Source organism: Chlamydotis macqueenii, chromosome Z (genome assembly GCF_036417535.1).
Source record: "Chlamydotis macqueenii isolate bChlMac1 chromosome Z, bChlMac1.mat, whole genome shotgun sequence".
In the NCBI taxonomy this organism is placed as follows: Eukaryota; Metazoa; Chordata; class Aves; order Otidiformes; family Otididae; genus Chlamydotis; species Chlamydotis macqueenii.
The window spans coordinates 38,307,568-38,330,548 of record NC_141593.1 but is presented as its reverse complement, the minus strand read 5'-3'; the positions used below and the strand labels follow the sequence as shown (position 1 = coordinate 38,330,548).

Below are 22,981 nucleotides of genomic sequence, written 5' to 3'. Positions count from 1 at the left end.
CAGTTAACATGCTAAATATTCAGTATTCTCCTTATATTGCTAAACACTATTCAAAAGTAGGTTACAGTGGGGGAAAAAGTACCCAATTTGTATCTGAAGTCTAATGTATTTGGGTAAAATATTTTTATGAATATAAATAATCTGGTGTTTCACTTGTAGTATTCTTAAAAATATCATTGCATCTAAGACTCATGTTTTCTGAAGCAAGGCAAACACACAGAAATTCCCACTAGCTAGCTTGACAGATTTCACAGTTTGTGCATTCTATTTAGTGCAAGCTGAAGAGGAAAAAAAAAATTAAATTACGCTATTTGATAATATTGTAGGCCCTACTGGGAATGGCACCACCACAGAAAGAAGATTCATAATAATGGAGAATTCACAAAGCCAGAAATGATAAGAAATGATTTGCTTGTTCTGCCTCTAGTGATTGTATCACTTGCATTTCTGATAGGCAGGAGTTTGTGATGATGAAATAGAAACATAGAATCATAGAACAGTTTGGGCTGGAAGGGACCTTAAAGATCATCTAGTTCAAACCTCCCTGTCCCTCCCTCCCTTCCACTAGACCAGGTTGCTCAAAGCACTTTCCAACCTGGCCTTCAACACTTCCAGGGATGGGGCATCCACAGCTCTGTTGGGAAACCTGTCCAGTGCCTCACCACCCTCACAGTAAAGAATTTCTTCCTTCTATCTGATATAAACCTACCCTCTACACTGGTAAGGACACACATGGAGCCCTGTGTCCAGCTCTGGGTTCCCCAGTACAAGAGTGAAATGAACATACTGGAGAGTGTCTAGTGATGGTCCACTGAGATGATGAAAGGACTGGATCACCTCACATACGAGGAAACGCTGAGGGAGCTGGGACTGTTCAGCCCAGAGCAGAGAGGGCTCAGATAGGATCTCATCAATGTATATAAATACACAAAGGGAGGGTGTAAAGAAGATGGAGCAAGACTCTTTTCAGTTGTGTCTGGTGAAAGGGCCAGAGGCAATGGGCTCAAGCTGAAACACAGAAGGTTCCCTCTGAACATCAGGAAATGCTTCTTTTCCTGTGTGTAACTGGACACTAGCATAGGTTGCCCAGAGAGGTTGTGGAGTCTCCATCCTTGGAGACATTAAAAAGTCATCTGGACATGGTCCTGTGCAGCTCGCTCTAGGTGGCCCTGCTTGAGCAAGGATGTTGGACAAGATAACCTTCAGAGGTCCCTTCCAACCTCAACTGTTCTGTGATTCAATAGTTTTTTTACATATTTTTGAGGGTAGAGGAGAAGAACAAATAATATTAAAGGTTTGGGTATTCAGTAAAAATACACACTTTGGAACTTGCAAAGCATGCTTACAGCCTGATTCAACAAAACCACACTTGAATCTTCTATGATAAAAGCTAAATACTATCCTTGCCTCACCCTGAGTCTGCAAAGAAAGGTGGGGCAGTGCAAACACAGATCCGTGCACAAGCAGTCATGTGAGAATATAGGCGGCTGTGCAGAATCATGCCCAATAGGCAAGGCAAATACAAACTAGCTTGTATGAACATGTAGGGCTAAATTAAACCTGAAGACGGCAGTACGCTGTATTATAATGACAAGGCATAGTTAAGCCAGTGAAAATAATTCCCTGTGCCCTTTGACTGAATCCCTTGACCTGCAACTGCAAGATACCATACATTGCACTTGTCAATGTGTTAGATGTCATGGCAAGTAACTATATGATACAGTTCCTAAATCTCTGTTTTATTCTATAGATTTTCCTTAGTGTTGCTTTAACTCCCCTTTTTTTTTCATTCTGGATACCTTCCATACTTCACTGGTATCAATGATGTAAACAGCCATGTGAGGAAGGTATTGCTTTGGCATTATATTGCTAATAATTTCCTGGTCTCTATCTTACCACCAAATTGAACCTTGTGGATGGAGGAAGAACACGCACTAGGAAATTACTTACCCTCCTTCTTCAGAGTATTTGTGACCAAAGGCAAGAATGTCCGATGCTCGGCCACTGCCATCACAGATCACAACGGGAACAGGAGGAGTGTCTCGCAGGTACTCCAGAACGATGGAGATAACATTGGGACCTCCTTCCACAATAAGGGCGACAACTGGAACCCCTTGGCCGATTCCTGGAGTAAAAGAAAGTAACAAACAAACAAAAAAAAAACAAACAAAAAAGAAAAGGAACAAAAAAAATGCAAAGCCAGCAAAGCAAAGCAAACGTAACAGAAGACAAAAAAAGAAAATCAGACTGGAATTACTTCATTGTCACTGTACAGTGCTGTTAGATGTTAGCGAAAATGGCATTTGGAAAATCATAGATTTTAAGGACAGAAGGACCAGTGTAGTCACCTCATCAGTTCTACTCCATAAAGCAGGATTTTCTAGAATATATTTCTGTTTTAAATACAATATTTATAGTTGAAATAGAACACAAATTTTTTTTAAAACGTCAAATCTTGATTCAAAAGCATAGAGAAGCTATGACAATTCTTCCCAACATGTTCACAGTCATGACTTTGCTTGTAATCTAGATTTTGCATGATGTCAGTTTCCAGTCCATTCCAGTAGCTTTGCTTGCCTTTCTAAAATCCCCTCTTACAATATTTTTGTTGCTGTATTAGATGCACTTCAAGGTTGCAGCTGGATAGCCCTTTAACCTTCTCTTTGATAAACTAAACATCTTTTGGATATGCAATACTTGTCTTACAATTCTAGTCAGTCTCACAGTTTTTCTCTTAATTTGCTCCAAATTTTGCAGCATACCCCTTGATTTGCAGGGCCCACACTGGGAATATTGTTCCAGAGAGAGTGGAACTAGTGCTGAACCACAGAAGAGACATCTTCATTTTCAATACTTGTGGTATAATTAGATGGGAGCCCTCTGCAGAAGTTGCAGCACAGAGTTTGCCAGGAAAGTAATGGATTTAGAGAAAAGCAATCTGACACCAGGCTGGTGTTAATATGACTCACCTTGTCTCTTTTTGACCAGTTGACACTGGGGACACTCAAAAGGACTCAGGCAGTAGAATTAGTTGAACGTTTTCTATTAGCATTTTTTCTTTTTGTCAACAGAAAGACTTTTTCCTTTTAAACTAGCTTTTCCTAAGAAAAATGACATACATGCTGCACAAAATTTTCATGTTTCACTGAAAATAAGCAGAGTACCCCGAATTATTAATAGTTGGGTTGGGAAAAATTGCCAGGCAATGACAAGTTTTAATGTGAAAGAGTTCAGTCCAGAGAAGTAATGATAGCCTGTGAGACTGAAACATTAAATCTAGTTAGCTCCTGTAGACACATTCACAAATCAAATTATTTTTGATAGTCACAAAAATTTTTAGGGATTTGGATTACTGTCAAAAAATGAACTGTTCTTTAAGAAAGAAAAAAACCTAGTTCTTATATACAATAGCAAAGTATTGTAAACACCTCCTGAACCACTTTAGAAGCAAACATTGTGTTTCTTGGAGAGACTCTCAGCATGCCTTGTTAAGGCTGCATCTACTGTCAGCTTGTGGCTCTTTTATTATATAGCTTAAGTAAAGTGCATGGTGTTCATTTATGTCAAGAAAACTATAAGCAGAGTTATAAAATCCAGACTAACGAAAGAGAGAAAGAAGGGTGGAATATAACAAGGTGATTAACAGAATGATTTGCACAGAACTCACTGGTTATTTTTTTATTACTATTAAGGACTTTCCTGAATTGCTGCTCTACTTAATCATTAAGTTCTTTTGGTGGTTAAGTTCTTTTCAAAAGTCAGTGGAAAAGCAGTTTTGGGGAATGGAGTTAAACAAGAAAGGAAAATTAAGAACTTGCTTCAGAAGAGTGAATTATAAGTCTGTTGAGTTAAAGTGTCCCACATGTACTTCCATTATCTTTAAGGGATTTAAGCCAAGGATGAATTATATTTTGCAAATTCGCATTGTTTACCTACGTTAATTTTAATCATGCTTAAAATGGCATATGTTAAAACTGCATTCTAGATATTAGCAACAGAAAACTCTTTTTACTGATAATCTTGTAAATGTTTTATTCCCATATCAATACATGGAATATGATGTATCTGCTTGCAGTTGAGCATGCAGCAGAAAACCTCATGCCACAAGTCTGCCCAGGTTTTCCCTTGCTACTAGGTGACAAAAGAAATGTTGTTTATAATTATGTCTAGTACAAGAGTATTTTTTTGGTAGGACAATTGCTATCAGAAGACGAATAAAAATTATGGTGGGGAATATTTTTCTTTATGATACTTCCCAACATAATCACATGGTGGCTAATGAGATACTCTCTTCAGCTAAAGTTTTAATACAGAATTGCAAGGAGATATTTTATCATTTAATTTCTAGTTGTCTCGGTGTCCTGGTTCTGGCCAGGATAGAGTTAATATTTACCTGAGCTGGGTGGAGAACTGAAGCTGGTAGCCCCTATGGCTGGGATAGTTAACTAATTAGCTAACAGCTGGGGTTAATTTACCCAAATTAGCCAAAGGGCTATTCCATCCCATCTGACATCATGCTCAGTATATAAGTGAGGAGGGTGCTGAGGGGAGGCCCCCTGTTACTTGGAAGAGACTGGATGTGGAGATCTGTTGTGAGCTATTGTACTGTATTTGTGTTCCATCACTCTATTGTTTTCTTCTGTCATTACTGTTAAATTTACTTTTTGTTCAATCTAAACCCGCGTGTTTGGTTTTTTTTCCTGGTTTTCTTTTGTTTGTCAAATCTCCTCCTATTCTCTCGGAGAGTCGGGGGAGTGAGAGAGAGACTGCGTAGTCTGGTCCCCGTTGGGGCTGAACTACGACACTCGGTAATGTAGTGTTACCAAGATTTTTGAACTTTCTATCAGTACATGCTTCTTCTTGTGTAGCTTTTCTTTATACCACACTGTATAGCCAATTCTTCTAGCATTTTTAGTTTTGCTGGTAGTTTTTTTAAGATACGAGTTGTTAGTAGTTGAGTAAGAATTTCCCTTCACTGTTCTTGTCTCAGTCCTCCTTGCTCAAGGATTGATTACAGAGTAGATCTAACACAAACTCTGACTCACAGAGGCCCACAATTTGCTAAAATCTTAGGTCAGCATTCTTCTTTGTCAGTGTAGCATTTTTGTCTCAAAACTGACTGATAGGGCCCATTTTATTTCATTATGGATAAAAAAAACCTCCCAATGGTGTGTTTAGAAGCCTAATCCTAACATTCACCAAAGGCGGTCTCTTGTAAAGTATTTGTTATATATGCCATATACGAAATCGTTAGCAAAGATGAATGTAAGTGCATAGATTCGGAAGTATATAGTGGGTAGAGCTGTATGTGGAACTGTAGTACTAATGGAGTTCCTTGAAGAACTTACTTTGATCTTATAATTATTGTTAATGACTTCAAAACAAGAAGTAGAAGTGACGCTGACATCTGCTGATAAGATAATATTAAGAAGTATTCTCACTAATGAGTAAAATTCTGTCTGAATGACATTAAGGATAAAGCAATAGAAATGCAGAAAGTTCACAGTGCAAGAGGGAAAGTCATTTACGTGGTGACTAATAAATTCTTCTGTAAATTGGGACTTCATTAGGAGGAAATATGAGAAATGAGAAAGGTGTGATCCAGATGATCACAAGAGAATTTACTCTTTGTGTAGCAAGACTGTGACGAAGGCAGGTATGATCACTGAATACACACAGAAAACATTTTCAGTAGGAAATATGGGCACATCAGTGCCATTGTGCAAGCCACTCATGAAATTCCATGCAAAATACTGTTTGTAGCTATAGTCCCCCATGTTCCAAAAGAACAAACTGGAACAAATGGAGGAAAAAGCCAAAAGGAGCATATGAGGAAAGAAGATCCCATCTTATGAGACAAGATAGGTTAGTTTGGCTCATCTTCCTTAGCAAATTGAAGGGTGAAAGACAATATGTCAGAATATCCCCATGACATACAGCACATTAGTCACTAATAGTTTTAGATGGACTTCAGAAGATTTCTGGCTATCCGAGGACTGAAGTCTTCACAGCCTTCTAGTAAGACTAAAAGTGGAAAACTTCCAGAGTTTGGAGTGATACTCAATAATTATTGTAGATGCAGTCACCTTATGTATCTCAAACTGTTCCTAATGCATGTTTCCTCAGTCTAGTGGAAGTTTGTTCAGTCTCAGTGTATTCTACTGGATATTAATTTACCTACATAATTCTAATAGTAAAAATAATGATGGTTTGTCTATACAACTGGACTATTTTTGTCCTTTTGGGACAATGAATTGGCCATTTGAAAGCATTTAGAAAATTCCTCTTGCATTCTCTTATTTACCTTTTTCTAAAGAAAATTTTGAACTGCTATAGTCACAACAGTTGCATGGCAGTTGTGTTTCACTGTGGTTAATCAGATGGCATTTTTTCTCTTCCCTGATCCTGTAGCAACACATCCAGCATGAAAACAATCCTCTAATTTGAGGCTAGTAAGAACCAAACAACTTCTCGCCAAATCCACTCTTCAATGAAACTTTGTAGCTTTGAGGTTAAAAAAAAATAAAATTAATATGAACCTTAATTTACCATATATGATTAAGTTACAGATTGAAATTCAATTATTTTGGTAGATTTCTCTGTGAAAGAGGAAAGATTTAAAACACAAAGGTGATTTGTACATCTCATTTTCCATTTGGAAATGCTCCCTGAGTTTCAGCAAATAGAATTTTTTCCTTTGTAATGTTTGTTGTTCTCCATAAAGAATTTTGTTTTGCTTTGAAAATACTTTTTTTTTTTTTTAGTTTGGAGGGAAAATTAGAAAGTACATTTCTGAAATTAGATATAATAATTTAAAATCAGTTAATAATACTTTTTTGATATTTCTTCAGGGTATAACCATTTCTGGCTTTCAGGAAAGCTCTCTAGACTACAGTTGTCTGAATACTAACATTATGAGCTTTTCCAGATTTATGATGATTAATTTCTGAGCAGTGATGACATCCACAGTGTGTGAAAGGAAGTCCATAGACATGGGAAAAAAAAAATAATTATGTCTGCTAGAGTATCTTAAAATTTGAAAAGAAGCCTAAGTTGGAATTACCACATTCTCAGTTTTCTGTGATGTTCCAAATAATTTTTAAATTATTTGTGATCTTATTATTTGTTTCATAATAAAAGCTTAGCTACTTATACCAAAGAAGTCAGCATCTGACTGCAAAACAGAGCAGATTTAAATTAAACTTTTATATGGTCTACAAAAGATCCTGGATGCATTTTTGCCGCTAAATATTAGGAATTTGGAAATGAATGCAGACAATCTGTAGAAAAAATTCAATGGGTAGGAAGAGATTGAGTGGCTATTCTTGAATAGCTATTAACACTGCATTTGTTGACAATTTTGCATCTATGAAATTGAGAGCTAACCATGCCTTGTCTTACTGTAGCACTGGACCAATTTGAAAAATGTTGGCATGTGATGCCAATGAGACAGAACCTCTGACTTTGGGGAAAATGTAGCTCTCTTTAACTGGTAACCAAAATATTTTTTCCTTTTAGATCTCTGTATCTCCTTAGAAATACAAGAGTCGGGAATTCTGTGCAAGAGCACTATTTCAGCTTGTGCATGCACATTATACAATCCTCTGCAAAGAAGAGGCTGGAAAGTGCCTGAAATACCCACAGAGAGCCTCTTGTTTCAGCCATTTCATTCAGAAGGAGAATGTCAGGCTGGGAGGCGAGATGCTAAATCTGAAAGCAATACATTCCTTACAAAGCCAAGGACATCATCATTATAAAAAGAGTTTCTTGCTTGACTTGAGATTGTCAGAAAGGAGGCAACGCCAAGATAAAAGCAGGCTGATGAAACACTAGACTACACTACTAGGGCTGCTGTCTCCTAGCACACATCCAGAAGACAGAAACTTTGTGCCAAGCACTAAAACGGACAGTCCAATATATCAACAAGCAAGAAGTTTTGCCTTTATGATTTTGTGGAATTTACCAAAAGACTACCATAGTCTAGGGAAAAGTAAGGACAGTACTCCTCTTGTTGGGCTATCTCCAACAACACTGCTGTTCTCACTAAAGTATACAACCTTAGAAACCGTGTGTTTCACATTTTATTAACTGGAAAAAACCCAGCAGTAATACACGCCACAGAAATATTCATTCTGAAATTGCAGTTAACTCTCCTCAGTATAGGACAATGCATTGTTATCATTATCAGGAAAGATTCTCAATCACTGGTGTTGTTTTCTAAACATAGAAAAAAGACCAAGTGATCTTTACACCTCTAGGTATTTTCTCTATTTCTTAGAAGGCAGTAAATGACACGTTATCCAGCTTTTTTATATCCATTGTAGAGAAAGAGTCATTCTCTTTAAGTTCAAGTGAATTATTTTTAAATATTTGAAAAATTGTGGTGTTTTCCAGCCATCTGATAGTTACATGGAGGATTTATTTTTAAATTTACCGAGTTTCTTGTTTTTTCAATATTTCTAGGATGAGCTTTGGTTTCAGCAAATCTTTTTCATTTTCCTTTTGGAAGATGGACAAACCTTCTCATCTAGCAGTGTATCTGTGGACTTGCAAGTAGTTGGGAATGATGACTATTGTGTTATCACTGTGAGGTTTATCACTTGATTAACCACTTATATTTCAGGAGGGAAGAGGTCTGATCCCAAAATCAAAGGCCTTTGTACTTAAGAAATGTCTCAGAATTTTTATTCTGTGTTATTTGAAACAGTTTGTATGACAGAGAGGAGATTTTTATTCTCAGATTTTTGAAGGAAATATTCAGCTTGTATTCAAGAGGAGGTACATGTGAAACTTCTCACACAAACTTGCATATTACTATTTCTTATTTAATAAGTTCCCCATCTCACAAACCAAAGTCTTAGCATTCTGGTTATAAATGCAAAAAGACAGGTAGCCTCTCATGACTTAATAGAATACAGGCAAAAGAGTGTTTTTATTTTCATTGTATATAATGATTCATCCAAAAAGAAGAAGAAATAGTACCAAATGCTTGGGAGTTAAAGTTAGTTCTCTAAGGCTCATCACTATCTTAATTTCTAAAACAATAACTTGTATTTGGAGCATTTCAATAAGCAGAGATTTTGCAGGGTAGACTAGATTGCTAAGTGTATCTCAGAGTCAGCTATTGTGGATACTGTTGGTGCAATATTGTAAATTAGACTGCAATGTTGTATAAAAGATTTATACAGTCAACCTAAAGCTTCATTACTGTGTTATTGCCTTTGCGGCCAGCAACAGAGCCGGTGAGAGACTTTCCGGCAATTGTGATTTCAGGAAGGTACGTACATACCAGAACATTCTTTCTGATGTATACCAGTGGCAACTTGTAGGCCTTCATGTTATTATACAGAAAAATAATCTCATTTTCCCCTTGACACAGCGGTACTGCATGAATATGTCAGTTAAAATAATAAACTAGAAGAAATGAATGAATTTGGAAATAGAAGCAAGGAAAAACTGCATAATGTCTCTGCTGTGTGAAAAGGGATTTTTAAAAACCTACTATATTTTGCAGAAGCCCTACTTTGTTTTCCCAGTTCCTGGAAAAACATGAATATTTTATACTGTGAGTATATGTATAAATAATCTATAACTGACTTATAAATTATTACTAATTATTTTTATGAAGAGCTAAACATGAGTTACCCATTTTTTTATAGACCAACAAGTGAATAAAATGCCTCATTTACTACAAAATGCACTTACTACTCATGTTTTTAAGGGTGCTTAGAAGCATAACTAGGACATATCAGTATGTATTTCTAAGTTCACCCCTGAGATCAGCGCAAATAAAACTGAGAGGCTTTAGTTCCCTGTCCCTGAAACAGGTAGGGTCAGCAGCCACAGTCATGAAATCATAGAATGGTTAGGGTTGGAAGGGACCTTCAAAGGTCATCTAGTCCAACCCCCGTGCAAGGAGCAGGGACATCTCCAACTAGACCGGGTTGCTAGAGCCTCATCCAACCTGGCCTTGAACGTTTCCAGAGATGGGGCATCCACCACCTCTCTGGGCAACCTGTTCCAGTGTTACACCACCCTCATTGTAAAAAGGACATCTAAAAGTCCTTTCTTAATGAGGCACAGACTGCTCATCTATGCAGTGCAGAATCAGGATTCTCACCCTTCCTAGAAATCCTGAACCTACCACAGGTGTGTACAGGGATGTATAAGGCAGTACTGAGCTGGAATTGCTGATCTGTTCTTCAAGAAAGCAGGTATATTTGCATGATGGAGGGGCCTCTACCGTTTTGCACAGCACCACCTGCCAAGTCCACAGATTACTAAACTTTCCTGGATGCAGATGCACTGCAGATGGTGGGGTTTCTCCACTGGTCATCATGTCACAGGTTGTCACGTGCTTCTCTGCCATAATGAGATAATGGACTCTTAGCAGTAGTTTCTGACGGGCTTTAGATTTGCTTCAGGCCTCTAACTTGTGAATGTCCTGCAAAAGGTGTACCATTTGTGGGCAACAGCTATCTTTCTACCTGCAAAATTATTTTAGGGCAACAACTTTGGTAAGGGGTAAACTCAATGACTTCTAAGTGGCTGACAAATGCAGTCACAGAATAGAAGTGAAAAATAATAAATCAACAGGTATACATGTGGTTTTGTGCTGACACGTGTTTGCAGCTGCACGGTGCAGTCAGAGGTATCTATACAGAGCATTCTGCACAAGTTCTTAGCATGAATGTCCCATAGCTTTCCTGAAAGTGAAGCCTTTGTATCCTTTCACGTACAGAAGTAAAATTCACTTTCATGCAAAGCTAGATAACTTTAAACTTTTCCTGCCACTTACAATTTTACATAATGAAGAGCTCTGTTTTTTTCCCAATTTTCCTGCCTTCCTAGTCTTCTTTATGGAGAAAATTTTAGGTTTTTTTTTTTTATAATGTTGTTCCAGCTAACAGAAAATGGTCCTTTATTGTAAGGAATGAATCACCAGGTTTTCCCAAAGATATTAAGAAAAAATTCTCTGTGACGTTTGCTCTTTTAACTAAACGCCTCTTAATCTGGACCGCAGCTTCCTTTGCATATACAACTTCAGGAACTTTGTGCTATCTGCAGCCCTGGAGTTAAAAACTCCCTGAGCTCCAGGGTTGCTTCACAAGCCTTGTGCTGGTGCCTCTCTCCTCCCTGACAAATTGCTGCCTCTTGTTAGCTAGCAAGTACTTGTGCTGCTCTAAGGTATGACCCAGTCTCACCCTTGGCTGCAGCCTCATCTATCATTTAAGGGCCCAAAAACTTGAGTTGGAACTTGAGGGTTCAGGGAACTTAAAGAATAAAAAGAAAGTCTTCAGCTTAAGTCCATCTTAAAAGCCCAACTTCCAGGCCGTTGCTATATTTCATGGGGCTAGCAGAGTATGCAGCAGCATGCTGCATCAGCAAAGGCCAAAAGAAATACACCACGTAAAACCTGTGGCTTTCAAAAGCATTTCGGTCCAAGTGTTTGCATAACACTTGGATATCCTAGTGAGAGGTACTAACACAGAATGGATAAGCAATTAAATATGCTCCGGAATTTTAATCAGCAGAAGTCTGCCCAGCATAAGCTTAAAAGTTTGAGGAAAGTAATTTTAAATTTTACAGCTAATATTTGCCTTACAGTAATACAGAGTCAACAGATATTGCTCTCCGGCTGTTAATAGAATGTGTCTAACCACGGGGTAAGTGCTGCTTAAATAGATTTAAAATGGTATTGGATTTACAATAGTCTTTGAAATATTTGCCCACACAAATGTGTCCGCAGCACCTGGTACTGCCTATGGTCCCAACTGCCTCAGAATAGCTAAGTGATAACAGAGAACATCCTGAAATAATCCAGATCCTTCCTATTAGGTTACACTGAAATAACATTATAGCTTGGTTTTTTTCAGGCTATTGTTTTTAGCCTTCAGGCCTTTTTGGAAATACCTCCTGATGAGCATAGAACAATTTTGGCTAAAATATCAATAGCAAATAGATAAGATCACCTGCATATACAATACATCTGCTTCCTGCAGCTCTGCAAATCACAGCTGCAGAATGCTTACCACCAGAACAATTACATTACTAACTACTAAATGAACACAACTGGAAAAAAGGGAATGTAGCCTGCCTTCACAAGATGATGGAGAGGGATGCTGGGTCTTATTACCTGCAGAGACAGGAATATCCCCCAGATGCCACAACCAGCTCAAATCTAATTTCACATAGCTGCACTTCTTACAGTCAGCTCTCCCTTTTCCTCACCCCTTATCTCCAGTATCTTCCCCAGAGTAGAATGAGTTACTACTTTTTCCAGATATGGCAAAGATGAGATAGATATTTCTTTTAATCCTTGAAAGGACGATTCAGTAATAAGAGCAAAGAAACTTACAGATTTTTTTTTTTTTAAAAAAGGAGCCCAAATTCATTCTACTCTGTTCTGAACAACATTAACAATTTCTATTTTCATAAATTAAATGGAAGTTCCACTTGTTTGGAGGCTTATTACATGCCCTATGTCTAAAGAAATCAAAGGGATCTGGTAAGCCAATACAACAAATTCTAAGAATATTTCTTGTCTTTCTAAAATTCACAGAACGAAAGGATTATGTGTGACAGAATGACACAGAACCACTACTAATAAAAGGAAAGCTCACAACCATTGGGCTTATTTTTGCTTTTCAATGTATTTTTTTACTTTTCTTCTGCCATAGGCACATTGAATCTCATTTGCTATAATTTCCTTTTTCTTTTTCATGCTTCCAAACCACATTTTAAAATTATTATTAAAAATTTTATTTTATTCAGCTTTATTGTTTGCTTTGTAGTTCACATACATTCTCCTTGTTCCCCTTGTTATGGTCATTTCCATTCTGCATTCTCATGTTTCTAATTTCCTTTCTGGTATCCCAATCACACTTTCACTTCTTCTGTCTCCTTGTGTCTAATCCATAATCCTCTTTTATCTCCTCTATTTTTAATTCTCCTCTTTACTAAGAGAATGATCACATTTCATTTGTCCCAGTCTGTTCCCCCTTCTCTTCTGCCTCATCTCAGCACTTTCACTCTCATTTTTATTTGTTCAGAGCTCCTTCTTCATCTGTCTGCATCTACTTAGTGATGTATCTGCCATCCTACCACATGCGGCATTGACAGACAAATCGGTGGACCTGAAACCTAGATTGAACCTTCATTTAACAATGGATTGATCCTAAAAACTTCCCTAAAGGACATCAAGGATGGTAACAGGAAAAACTGATGAAAAATCTGTGATACCTTCTTTTGATTTTCATACCTGTCTTTGCAGAAGGACAAAGTTTAGAGAGTCTTCAGAACAGGCAAGACATAAGATGAAACTCTGTGATCTGTGAGCCTCACCAACCAGTTAAAAACCCACTTGGTTACTTTTTACAGGATGGCAATATACTGTTCAGAGCTCGCACTGCAAGTTCAAAGACACACACACACAAGAATCTTTGTGGACTTCAGTCAAAACTTACCCTATCTGTCCTAGCAGTCAACTGTTTATTAGGCCAGTACTACAGGACCTAACTGGTTTCACTCTTCTTGGAGCTCATCAGCTGTAGGTAATGGCCTAAGAGACTCAGGAATAACTGCAATTTCAGTAATTTTCACATTCTATCTAATCTTCCTTGGTACTTTCCCTGGTTCCCTTTGGATGTGAGCGCTACCACATACTGTGGCCAGCACTTTAGAAAGTTATCACAGTTAACATAACCAAATTTTACACTGCCTGAAACTACTTACGGAGGAGCTCTTTCTTGTCATATTCTGTATGTTTGTTCACATATTGGACACTATATAACCTCAGAAAATTATCTGCCCTGTCTCACCTGTTCTAGAAAATTACAACAGGTGAGATATAGAACAGCAGAAATTTTGCTAAAAAGAATTCATCCTAAAATAATCGGTTTCTTAGTTTTATGGCTTTGTTCCGATTTTCATAGTAAATTCAATAAATCTAAAATGTGCAAACATTACAGAGTTGAAATGATATGTGTTCTTTTGTTTTTCTATCAATCATATGAAAACACGCATGTTTTCAACAAACTAATCTGTTGAAAGTCAAGTCCTTGAGAGGAATTTATGGATCCACTTGCACTCAATCGTGTAATAATTTTTAACTTGCATGTGCTTTCTCAGCGCTTTCTGAGATGACATTTTTCTCTCTAGTGCCTAGTCTACCAACATCATTATGCTTTTGATGAAAAACGCCTAAGTTTCTGATCTCTAACAAAATCTGAAGTGAGTCAAGCTTCAAACAGTTCTGAGTTTTACTCAGATTTCACAGAAGTCAATCTTGCAGCAGGCTTCCTGCCCTAGAAAGAAGTCTGTACCCACATTTTGTCAGCTACGTAGTTATGAAAATGCATCTAGGGCTGCATAGAACATGAAGGAAAAATCTGAAACAAATGCATTTGATGATGGTGCAATGGTCAGAGAAGATGCCAGTGATGACAATTGAACGTCCCTTTGCCTTCCCAGCCCCCTTCATATATTCTCAGGCATAGGATGACAAAGGGAAGTCCACGGGTCACATGAACAGATATTGTTGACATACTACCCTGTCCAAATTGCCTTCTCTGCCCAATCAAATAAGGCAATTTTATTCATTAATTCCTTATTCAGAAGTAACTTTCTCTCCTAGGCCTACCAAAACTCAACTACATTCACCAACTCTATACAGAAGAACGTTTAAATACAAGGACACAAGTACCAATGCCTGTGGTCTGTCTGTTTTCAAACAACATATACTGTAGAGGTAGAGCAAACCTTCGGCACCAAACAGCATGTTTAAAATAAGAACAACTGTAGATTGATAATAAAAAGCAATATTCCATGAAGTCCTACATGGTCTAGGAGACAATTCTTCCAGAAATACACTAATCAAAAGAAGAGTAAGAATATCACAAGGTGAACCTACACAGCCTAAGGATTTGATGTGGTAATCATCAAATTGGAATTGGCAGTGTGGCCAACTGCATGCAGGTGAATCCCCTCTGATCTATAGCCCACATTTGGCTTTGAAGAATAATTAATTTTGTCCATTTTCTGGATCTGTAAGCTTCAAAAAGGCTAGAAGAATGTGTTTCTTAAAGGAGTTTATAAAATATACAAAAGAAATTAAACTACTTAAAACATTCTGATTTTTGAAGGAATCTATTTGCACTTAAACATGCCTTTATGTCTTCTGGCTTAACATTCTGGTTTCATATAAGTTTTTGGTTACCTGTCCTCACTTATACTTTATTTTTGGGTCTTCTGGAATAAGAATTGTTTAAAATCTCAGAAAGGGCTTTCTTTTTTTCTGCATAACTGTTCTTGAAGAAGAAGGTGGTAGCTTGTTTTATGATGAATAAGTGTTAGTGAAAAATGTCTTCCCCTCTCATCAGCAAAGGCTGGACTCCTGCTGTCTAGATGACATTATATATCCTTGTTATTTCTTCATGATAGTGAAGTCCTTTTGCCTCATCACTACTCTTCCCTACTCTGAGGTTATTCTCATACTATGAAATGGCAGAAATCTAAGTAGTCCAAGCTGACAAGTAAACGAGCCCCTTTTAAATCATTAGAGCAAATATTAGATTTTTTTTTTTACATTTTAATTCATGACGATGGCTGTTAAGATCAATTTGAATACCACTGCCTGACTTGTTGGACTTCACCTATTTCCACAGCAAATTTTAAGGTTGTAAAATCTCTCTCAGTTACAGAGAACAGAAAATTCTGGCAGCATTCTGAACAAGATTATAATCTTTTGGTGGATGAAGCTTTCAATATAAGAAAGATGTCTGGATTTAAAAGAAAAATGTCATTAGCACATGATGAATATATTTTCCAGACCATTTGTCAGATTTGCAAATATTACACAAAAGCTTATTCTGCCCTTCTAACTGCTACTGAAAGCACATTACTCCTTTCTAACACATTACCAACCCTTTTTTTTTTTTTACTGACAGGTATGCACTGATACATGCAAGACAAAGAAAATGATTGTATGTCTCCCAAAATAGTTATGCATACACAAGAGCAGGCTGTACGTGTGTGCTATGCTATGCTGTGCTATGCATCATGTCCAGATTCTGATTCTGCTGGCAGATAATTATAAATATTCTTCTAAAGAAAAACTTATAACATTCCTAATTAATTCACAACCTCTTTCATTCAAATTAAAAACTTCTGTATAGGTTACATATGATCATCTTGTTCTCTGTATCATATGAAGATCTTTGCCTTTCTCCACTGCTCCAGTAAGGTCATTCATATGAAGGAAAGTAGGCATTTGTGATGGAAGTGCTTGGCATGATGGCAATCATGCTGTAAGCTCTTTAAGGATTTGAGAATATTTCAGTTAGTAGTAATGATTCAGTCACTAGCAAAAACTGTACACATGAACTGAAGGCCTTAATGCAAACAGAAGGAATGAACGGCATATTACAAAAGTGCAAACATGAATGCAGAGCCAAAAGGGAAGCTTTAGGTAGGATTCTTCAAGACTCTGTAAGTACTGGTAAAGGGTCGTCTTATGTAATATGCAGTAATTCTACACCACACTTGTTAATGAGAAAGCACTGTTCTGGCTAATCACAAAATGGGTGAAACCCATGGCATCTCAACCTATTGGAGTGACTTTGCCTGAAAGTGATTAACAGTCCTCAGATCAGACCTATTAGCTGAGTTGCTCCATTGGCAATTATTCTAATCTAACCATCTGCGGAATGGCAGGAATGAATATTTTATGACTTGTAACTTCCAATGCACATTTTGTGGATAGTTTCTGCTTGGAGGCAGGACTGATGTATCTATTCTGTTATTCAGCAATGTTCTGCAAAAGTGGTAATGATGTACATCTTAGCAAATGACTGGGCCATTCTCTCACACTTCACAGAAGTGCTTTGTAGTGTCTAGGTATAATTGGAGAATTTGCAATAGATAATCTCTAGTAATTAGATGCTTCATTTCTTTCCTTTCTCTGTTTATAGATTACATCACCTGTTTGGTGATACATTAAGTTCTCTTTCTACACTGGCCACTAGTATTTTCCTAGGATGGGGAAAAAAAGATGAGCTGTGGGATCATAAGATATTAATTGATTTCTAATTCAATGCCAATACCAATTTTCAGGTGAAGATTGTTCTACCTCTTGTATTTTAAACAGTTTATGTTGAAACATTTATTTACACCATTGTGACCCATTGGAAAGAAGATGTAAGTATACAATATTTAGGAAAAAGCAGGTGCAAAGGGGACAAAAAATCTACAACATGCAGAAGAGTTCCCAGGCATCAGGGAGAGAGGAATGTATTCTGTATGGGGTTCTAGGAAAGAAACAAAATTCTCAGCATTTTAGAGGATACATTGATCTCTATTTCTTCCAAATAAAATTAAGTGTTGAAACATAAGACTTTAGAATAACCTTAATCAAGAAATACTATAGATGAGAGGAGCTTGAGGGATGCACAAGAATTTTAGAAAAAGAATAATTAAATGCTAGGTCTACAATATCATGGCAGGCTATCTCTTGAGGATGAATGCCTAATGACTTTTAGTTATCCTTATGAAGATAGTAATTTTTTTTTTTTTTTTAAACGGAGTTATTTCAGGGCTCAAAGACACAAAAGACTTGTGTGAGTTTTGGGAGGATGAAGTTCAAACTTGAGAAACCCCACATAAATTGCTATTTTTCCTGCATTCATTCTTGGGAAAGGATTCCAACAAGACAAATTACTCAATTGTTCAGAGTAAAATTTGTAGCTTTTGTTCAAATCAGATAACTAGATCCTTATGTCATGCACCTGGGGTTACAGTGGATGCCAGTCTGAATGTGTCCCAACGGCATGCTTTCAGTACACATAAGGCAAACCATGCACTTGTGCTACATTAGAGAAGTGTGTCAACTGTGAGTTTTTATCCCACCCCGACTCTGTTTATCACTCTTGGGGCTACACCTAAAGTACTGGATTCAGGTTTGGGGTGTCCACTTCAAGAAAGATAAGGAGAAACTGGTGAGCGTCCAGAGAAAAGCTGCTGGGGTGTATAGTGGCCTAAGGCACATGCCTGAACAGGAGAGTTTGAGACAGCAAGGCTTAACCTTGTTTAACCTTTTGAAAAGAAGTCTAAGGAGTAATTAAATACCTGCCTACAACTATCTGCGGGGGCATTAAGAAGATGTTAGAGCTATATTCTTCTTGCTACAACCAGGTGCTAGAAAATGGCCACAAACAGCGATTTGGGGGCTCCAGATCAGACACTGGATGATGGTGGGGTGGGGAAAGTTGTGAAGCATTTTGCTAGAGATCATATAGATGGTTGAATATCCATTATTGGAGGTTTTCAGACTTGGCTAAACAAAGCTACAGACAAGCTTATCAAGCATTGAGAACATTCCACTCTGAGAGGAGACTCAGACTGGGAACCTTCAAAGATCTGTTCCAGCCCATATGAAACCTATCATTCTACAAACAGCTGTGAAGCCTCTTGCATTCAAGGCAGTGAGACAGAAAGCACTTCCAGAAGCAGTGAATCAGAAATCAGTGCAATACTCAGTGCAGTGCTGCAGTAAACCTGCAGCAGTGAATTGGCCTTACATGCTGCAGATCCCCACGCACCAAGAAACAGTATAAGCACAGCATCATAGCTGGAAACACAGCTGCAGTCTACTTACTGCATCTCTGAAAAATCAGACCTTTTGAGCTGGGACATTTCATTGCATTAAAAATCTCTGTATATTTGTCATGAAAACTTTCTGCTCACTAATGCAATATTTTTTGAATAGGATGAACTGAAATTGTTGTAAATCCACATTTCAATAAAAAAAAAAATTACAGTCAAATTATCTATGCAATGCTGTACAAATACATTACATGGCAGAGATGGTCACAAAGATATTTTTCCTTCCTTCCAGAGCATATCTTAAGGTGATCTCCCTGCCTTTAAATTCCTGCAAAAAGTCCAGGACTCAAATATTTGTGAGAATTGGAAACCAGGCACATTTCTGATCAGATCACCTTCAGTATTTCTTTTGATCCTGAAACAGTTTTAGAAAAGTTCATCTTACTTTCAGCATTTCTTACTACAAAATGATGCACTTTAAAACTTCATGAGTTTGAGACAACTTGTGGCTCACTGCAAGAGATGGATGCTAGGCTGTGTTAAAACAGTCTTCACTTGAGAAAATAAGACCTGTCCTAAGCATTGAAGCATCAAATTGACCTCTAGCCAAATGCACTGACTCTGTCCTGAAGCTGCAGACTCAGACTGACTCACAAATGCAACTGTACCCTCTGCTTGCCTGGAAAGCATTTTTAAATTCCTGAATATTTGCTGTGGACAAAATAAGAGCTATGGAAGCAGTAAAAGCTAAAAAGGTAGAGTGGAAACAGAGTATTCAATGAAATATTTTATCTAGTGTTCAGAGGAGGCATAAGGCAAGCTTTTTATTATTATTATTTAATAGTACACTCATTCAGGAAATTAGATACTGCTGAATGACTGAGAGTGATGCCATAGGAACTAAACCAGCTGAGTCTTTCAGAATTATCTGGTGTACTTAACAATCTGATTTAATATTAAATTTTACAAAAGAGACTGCCACTTCCCTAATCTATGTGAAGGGAATACCATTTTCTGTGTCTTTAATAGATGAGCACAATCTTGAAGTTTCCCTTTGTGAATAGTGTGTGATCCCAGACATCCATGAGAGCAATCACTGCACTGGAGAAAGATACAGCTGAAGCAAAGGAAAGTAAATAAGAAGAAATGACAAGTCTGGCATGTAAAAGTCAGGCAGACTTAAAAATAAGAATAAAATCTGCTTTCAGCACTATTGTTCAAGGACAGGCTGTGAAATAAGAAGTTACTAACTGTTTATTAGTTCCTAGAACTGTTCTATTTTCTATCCCTCTGCTCTTTTGTTTGGCGATTAACTAAAAATCATATCTTTTCCTGACTCTCCAACAAACAAAAGCCTGATGTTGCCAGTGTTTTTCCCCACTCCACATGTTTACTGCTGGAAAATGGTAAGGACACACATGCATGGCTGCACGCGCTCCCGTTTGGATGAAGATTCCTTTGCCGCAGCAGCCGTGCACGCACAGGGCCAAAGATCTCCATTGCTCTGCTACGAAGGAAGGTAAGGAAAGCCATCATAGAGTGGCCATCTGTTTGGCTGGCCCAGCAGTGCAAGTGGTCCTTCACTCACCCATATGGTCACGTTTCTATCACTTAGAGGCTGGGCAGCACTCAGTCACCTTCTTTTAAAACAAAAACGTGGCAGAAATATTCTGGATATTGCTGGACCAAGATGTCTAAATCTTACCAGCAACCTTCATTCTTAACTGTTCTCTCACATTTCTATTTTGAAGAAGTGTTGTGAGATCCAAGCATTTTTGTGCTTATAGGACAGAAAATTTGGGAGGGAGAGGTTAAATGATAGAGTGATTCTGTCACAGAGAAAATGGAAGAGAAAAGGAAGATACATACTCCTGGGGGGCGGGGTGGGAGCTGCAGAGAGAAACCAGAGAAAAGAAATCCTTTGTATTTTGTAGATGTTTGAAGAGGTCAGGCAAGCATTTGACTTGAACCACCAAAGTTGGTACATTCATCCATCAATCACTTTTCAACAGATAAACCTCTTGTCCAAACCTGAATTAAGTTAAATCTCTCTAAAGAAATTCATTTTTTAACATAAAGATTTCCCCAACACAATGCTGTGCTGTAAACTGCAAAAGCTCACGTTTTTCTGTAAAGTGCAAAAGCTCACATTTCTGACATTTGTTCTCTAAATAATTATTATTTAATGCACAGTTTTCTACAATTTGATTACATGATAGATGTAATTTTCAAATGTGAATTTTTGTTGCTTGTCAACGTGGGATTAGATCATACTATTTCCATCTGCTAAGGAAATGCATAGTCATGCACACATCGCTTAGGATGCACACACATTTGTGCATACTTGCACACTGCTCTCTGAGAAAAAGCAATATATACTCTGGTATCTTAAAAACAATAAGCCTGTATAGTGTGTAGCTCATGCAGTGGTGTTGAAAAGTGTTAGTCGCACACTATTTTAATTTAAGGACAGACCATACAGCAAGCTTTATCAAGCACAACCGGCACGCTAGTTTATGTTCACCCCATTGCACCTGCCTGTAATTCATTATCATCTGATATCCTGAAAGTCTAAATATGTTTCTAGTCTCATTCCAGTTTCAAGTGCCTATTTCACAAAAACTGTCACCATTCCTGGCTTCAAAATTGCATGTTTGGAGAGAGTCATCAGCAGAAAGGCTGTGCATATGATAACTTTTGAAAAATGAGTTCTGTTTTCATTCCTAAAGGTAGCTTATGCAGGTACAACACTGAGGGTTATTAGTGAGACTAAAAAAATTCCTTCTTGCCCAAAGGAAGATTTCTTTCCTATGTACTGCCTAGATCCAACTTGTAGAGCTGATCCTTTTCTCTTCTGATAGCACTACATTTCTAAAAACTACATGATTGTAAACAAAGCAAAAAAACAAAAAGGAAAATACCTAGAAAGAAATTAACTCCCTATCTAAATTAAACATTTGTACACTAAAAAAAAAACCAACAAAATAAAACCTACTAATATTGAGATATTATCTTTTATTTTATCCAAGCAGATGTGCTCACTTAGGTGACTATTTACTTTTCATTTTGTAAGAAAATGGTACATGACTATAAAAAACCCCAGAATTATAACTTGAGAGAAAAACTGAGGCTTCAGTCTGATCACAAAGTGGACTGTATTGTCATGATTGTAAAAGATGAAGTGAAAGGACCATCTAACCTCACATCCTGCCTCTGGCCATGGCTAATGACAGCTGCCTAGGAATAACTGATAAACATAGTGCGAACATATAGTAACACTTCTGTACAGTTTTAAGGAGATGGGGGTACCAGACACCTAAGTGAAACCTGAAGAACCTTGGCGAATATTGTTTGAAACTTATCAGAAACAAATTCAGCCATTTGTGCTGTACCTTACCCACAGTACTTTATAATAAAATTTTATTTTCTGTGTTCACCATTATTTGCTTTTATTAGTTCATGCTCACCATTTTAGACAGTAGAACCTTATCGCCTATTTAACCTCAAGTGTCCTTGATGTAACTGCAATTATAAAACAACACAAGCAAAATGCTACTCACTTGTATTTATCTTCTGAAGTGAAATGTGCTTTTCCAGCTGTCTACGAAGTTTCACCTCTGCTCCATATTTACCAGTAGTGCCATTGTCAGCCAAAATAAAATGAGAATGCATACTGTTGAGCACTGTCAGCTTGCTCATGGGATTGGACATTGTCTGGTATGGTCGGACCACCTGCATTTTAGAGACAGAGAAAGAAAAAGTATTAAACAGATACCAGTTGAGAAGATGATATTAAAAAAAAAAAAGACAAAAAACCTCCAAATTGTTTGAAGTATTGCACTCAAGCACTGCAGTCTTCTATGTGTAAAGTAAAAAATGACCTTAGCACTTAAACCAGTGTGGCCACCTCTCGTAAACACTGAGCTTTTAGACACAGACATTTCTTAAAGAGTTTTCCACGGTAACCTGTTTCAATAGCATCAATGGCCACTGTTTCAGTGTTAAGCTCAGCTAATGGTCAGTTCTCCAGAGGTCTGTGTGACCACACATACACACTGTATACCCTGTCTGCTGCTGTCTTTCAGTAGCGTTGCCATAAATCCTCGCCTCATCTGATGGAAATCTTTGATTCTTCTTTCATAGATCCCACCCAGTACCATGCCTCCTGTTCTAACTCGTTCAGAGCCACTAGCACGGGAGGTACCAATACAGGTACTCACCAGTACAGGTGAGTTCCACTCTCAGAGAGGTGTACACAAGATATTACACCAGATTTTCAATTTTCTTTGAAAAAACTATTGGCCAGCTCTTAGCAGTTGCTTGCATTTACAATGCTTTAGAAATTTTCCATTAATTGGGGAGTTTGTTACACTTCCTTCAA

The 22,981-nt window shown here is 37.6% G+C and overlaps 1 protein-coding gene across 2 annotated transcripts in view; it reads right to left on the bottom strand.

Moving 5' to 3' along the window:
• Nucleotides 1-22,981, bottom strand: part of TRPM3 (transient receptor potential cation channel subfamily M member 3) — a 437,387-nt gene that overhangs the window by 93,772 nt on the left and 320,634 nt on the right. For both annotated transcript variants that reach the window (XM_086771551.1, XM_086771552.1), the window contains exons 6-7: nt 22,161-22,332; nt 1,951-2,125 (exon numbers count right to left, since the gene is read on the bottom strand). In XM_086771551.1, coding sequence (XP_086627677.1) covers nt 1,951-2,125; nt 22,161-22,332 — 347 coding nt within the window. The remainder of the gene's footprint in view (nt 1-1,950; nt 2,126-22,160; nt 22,333-22,981) is intronic.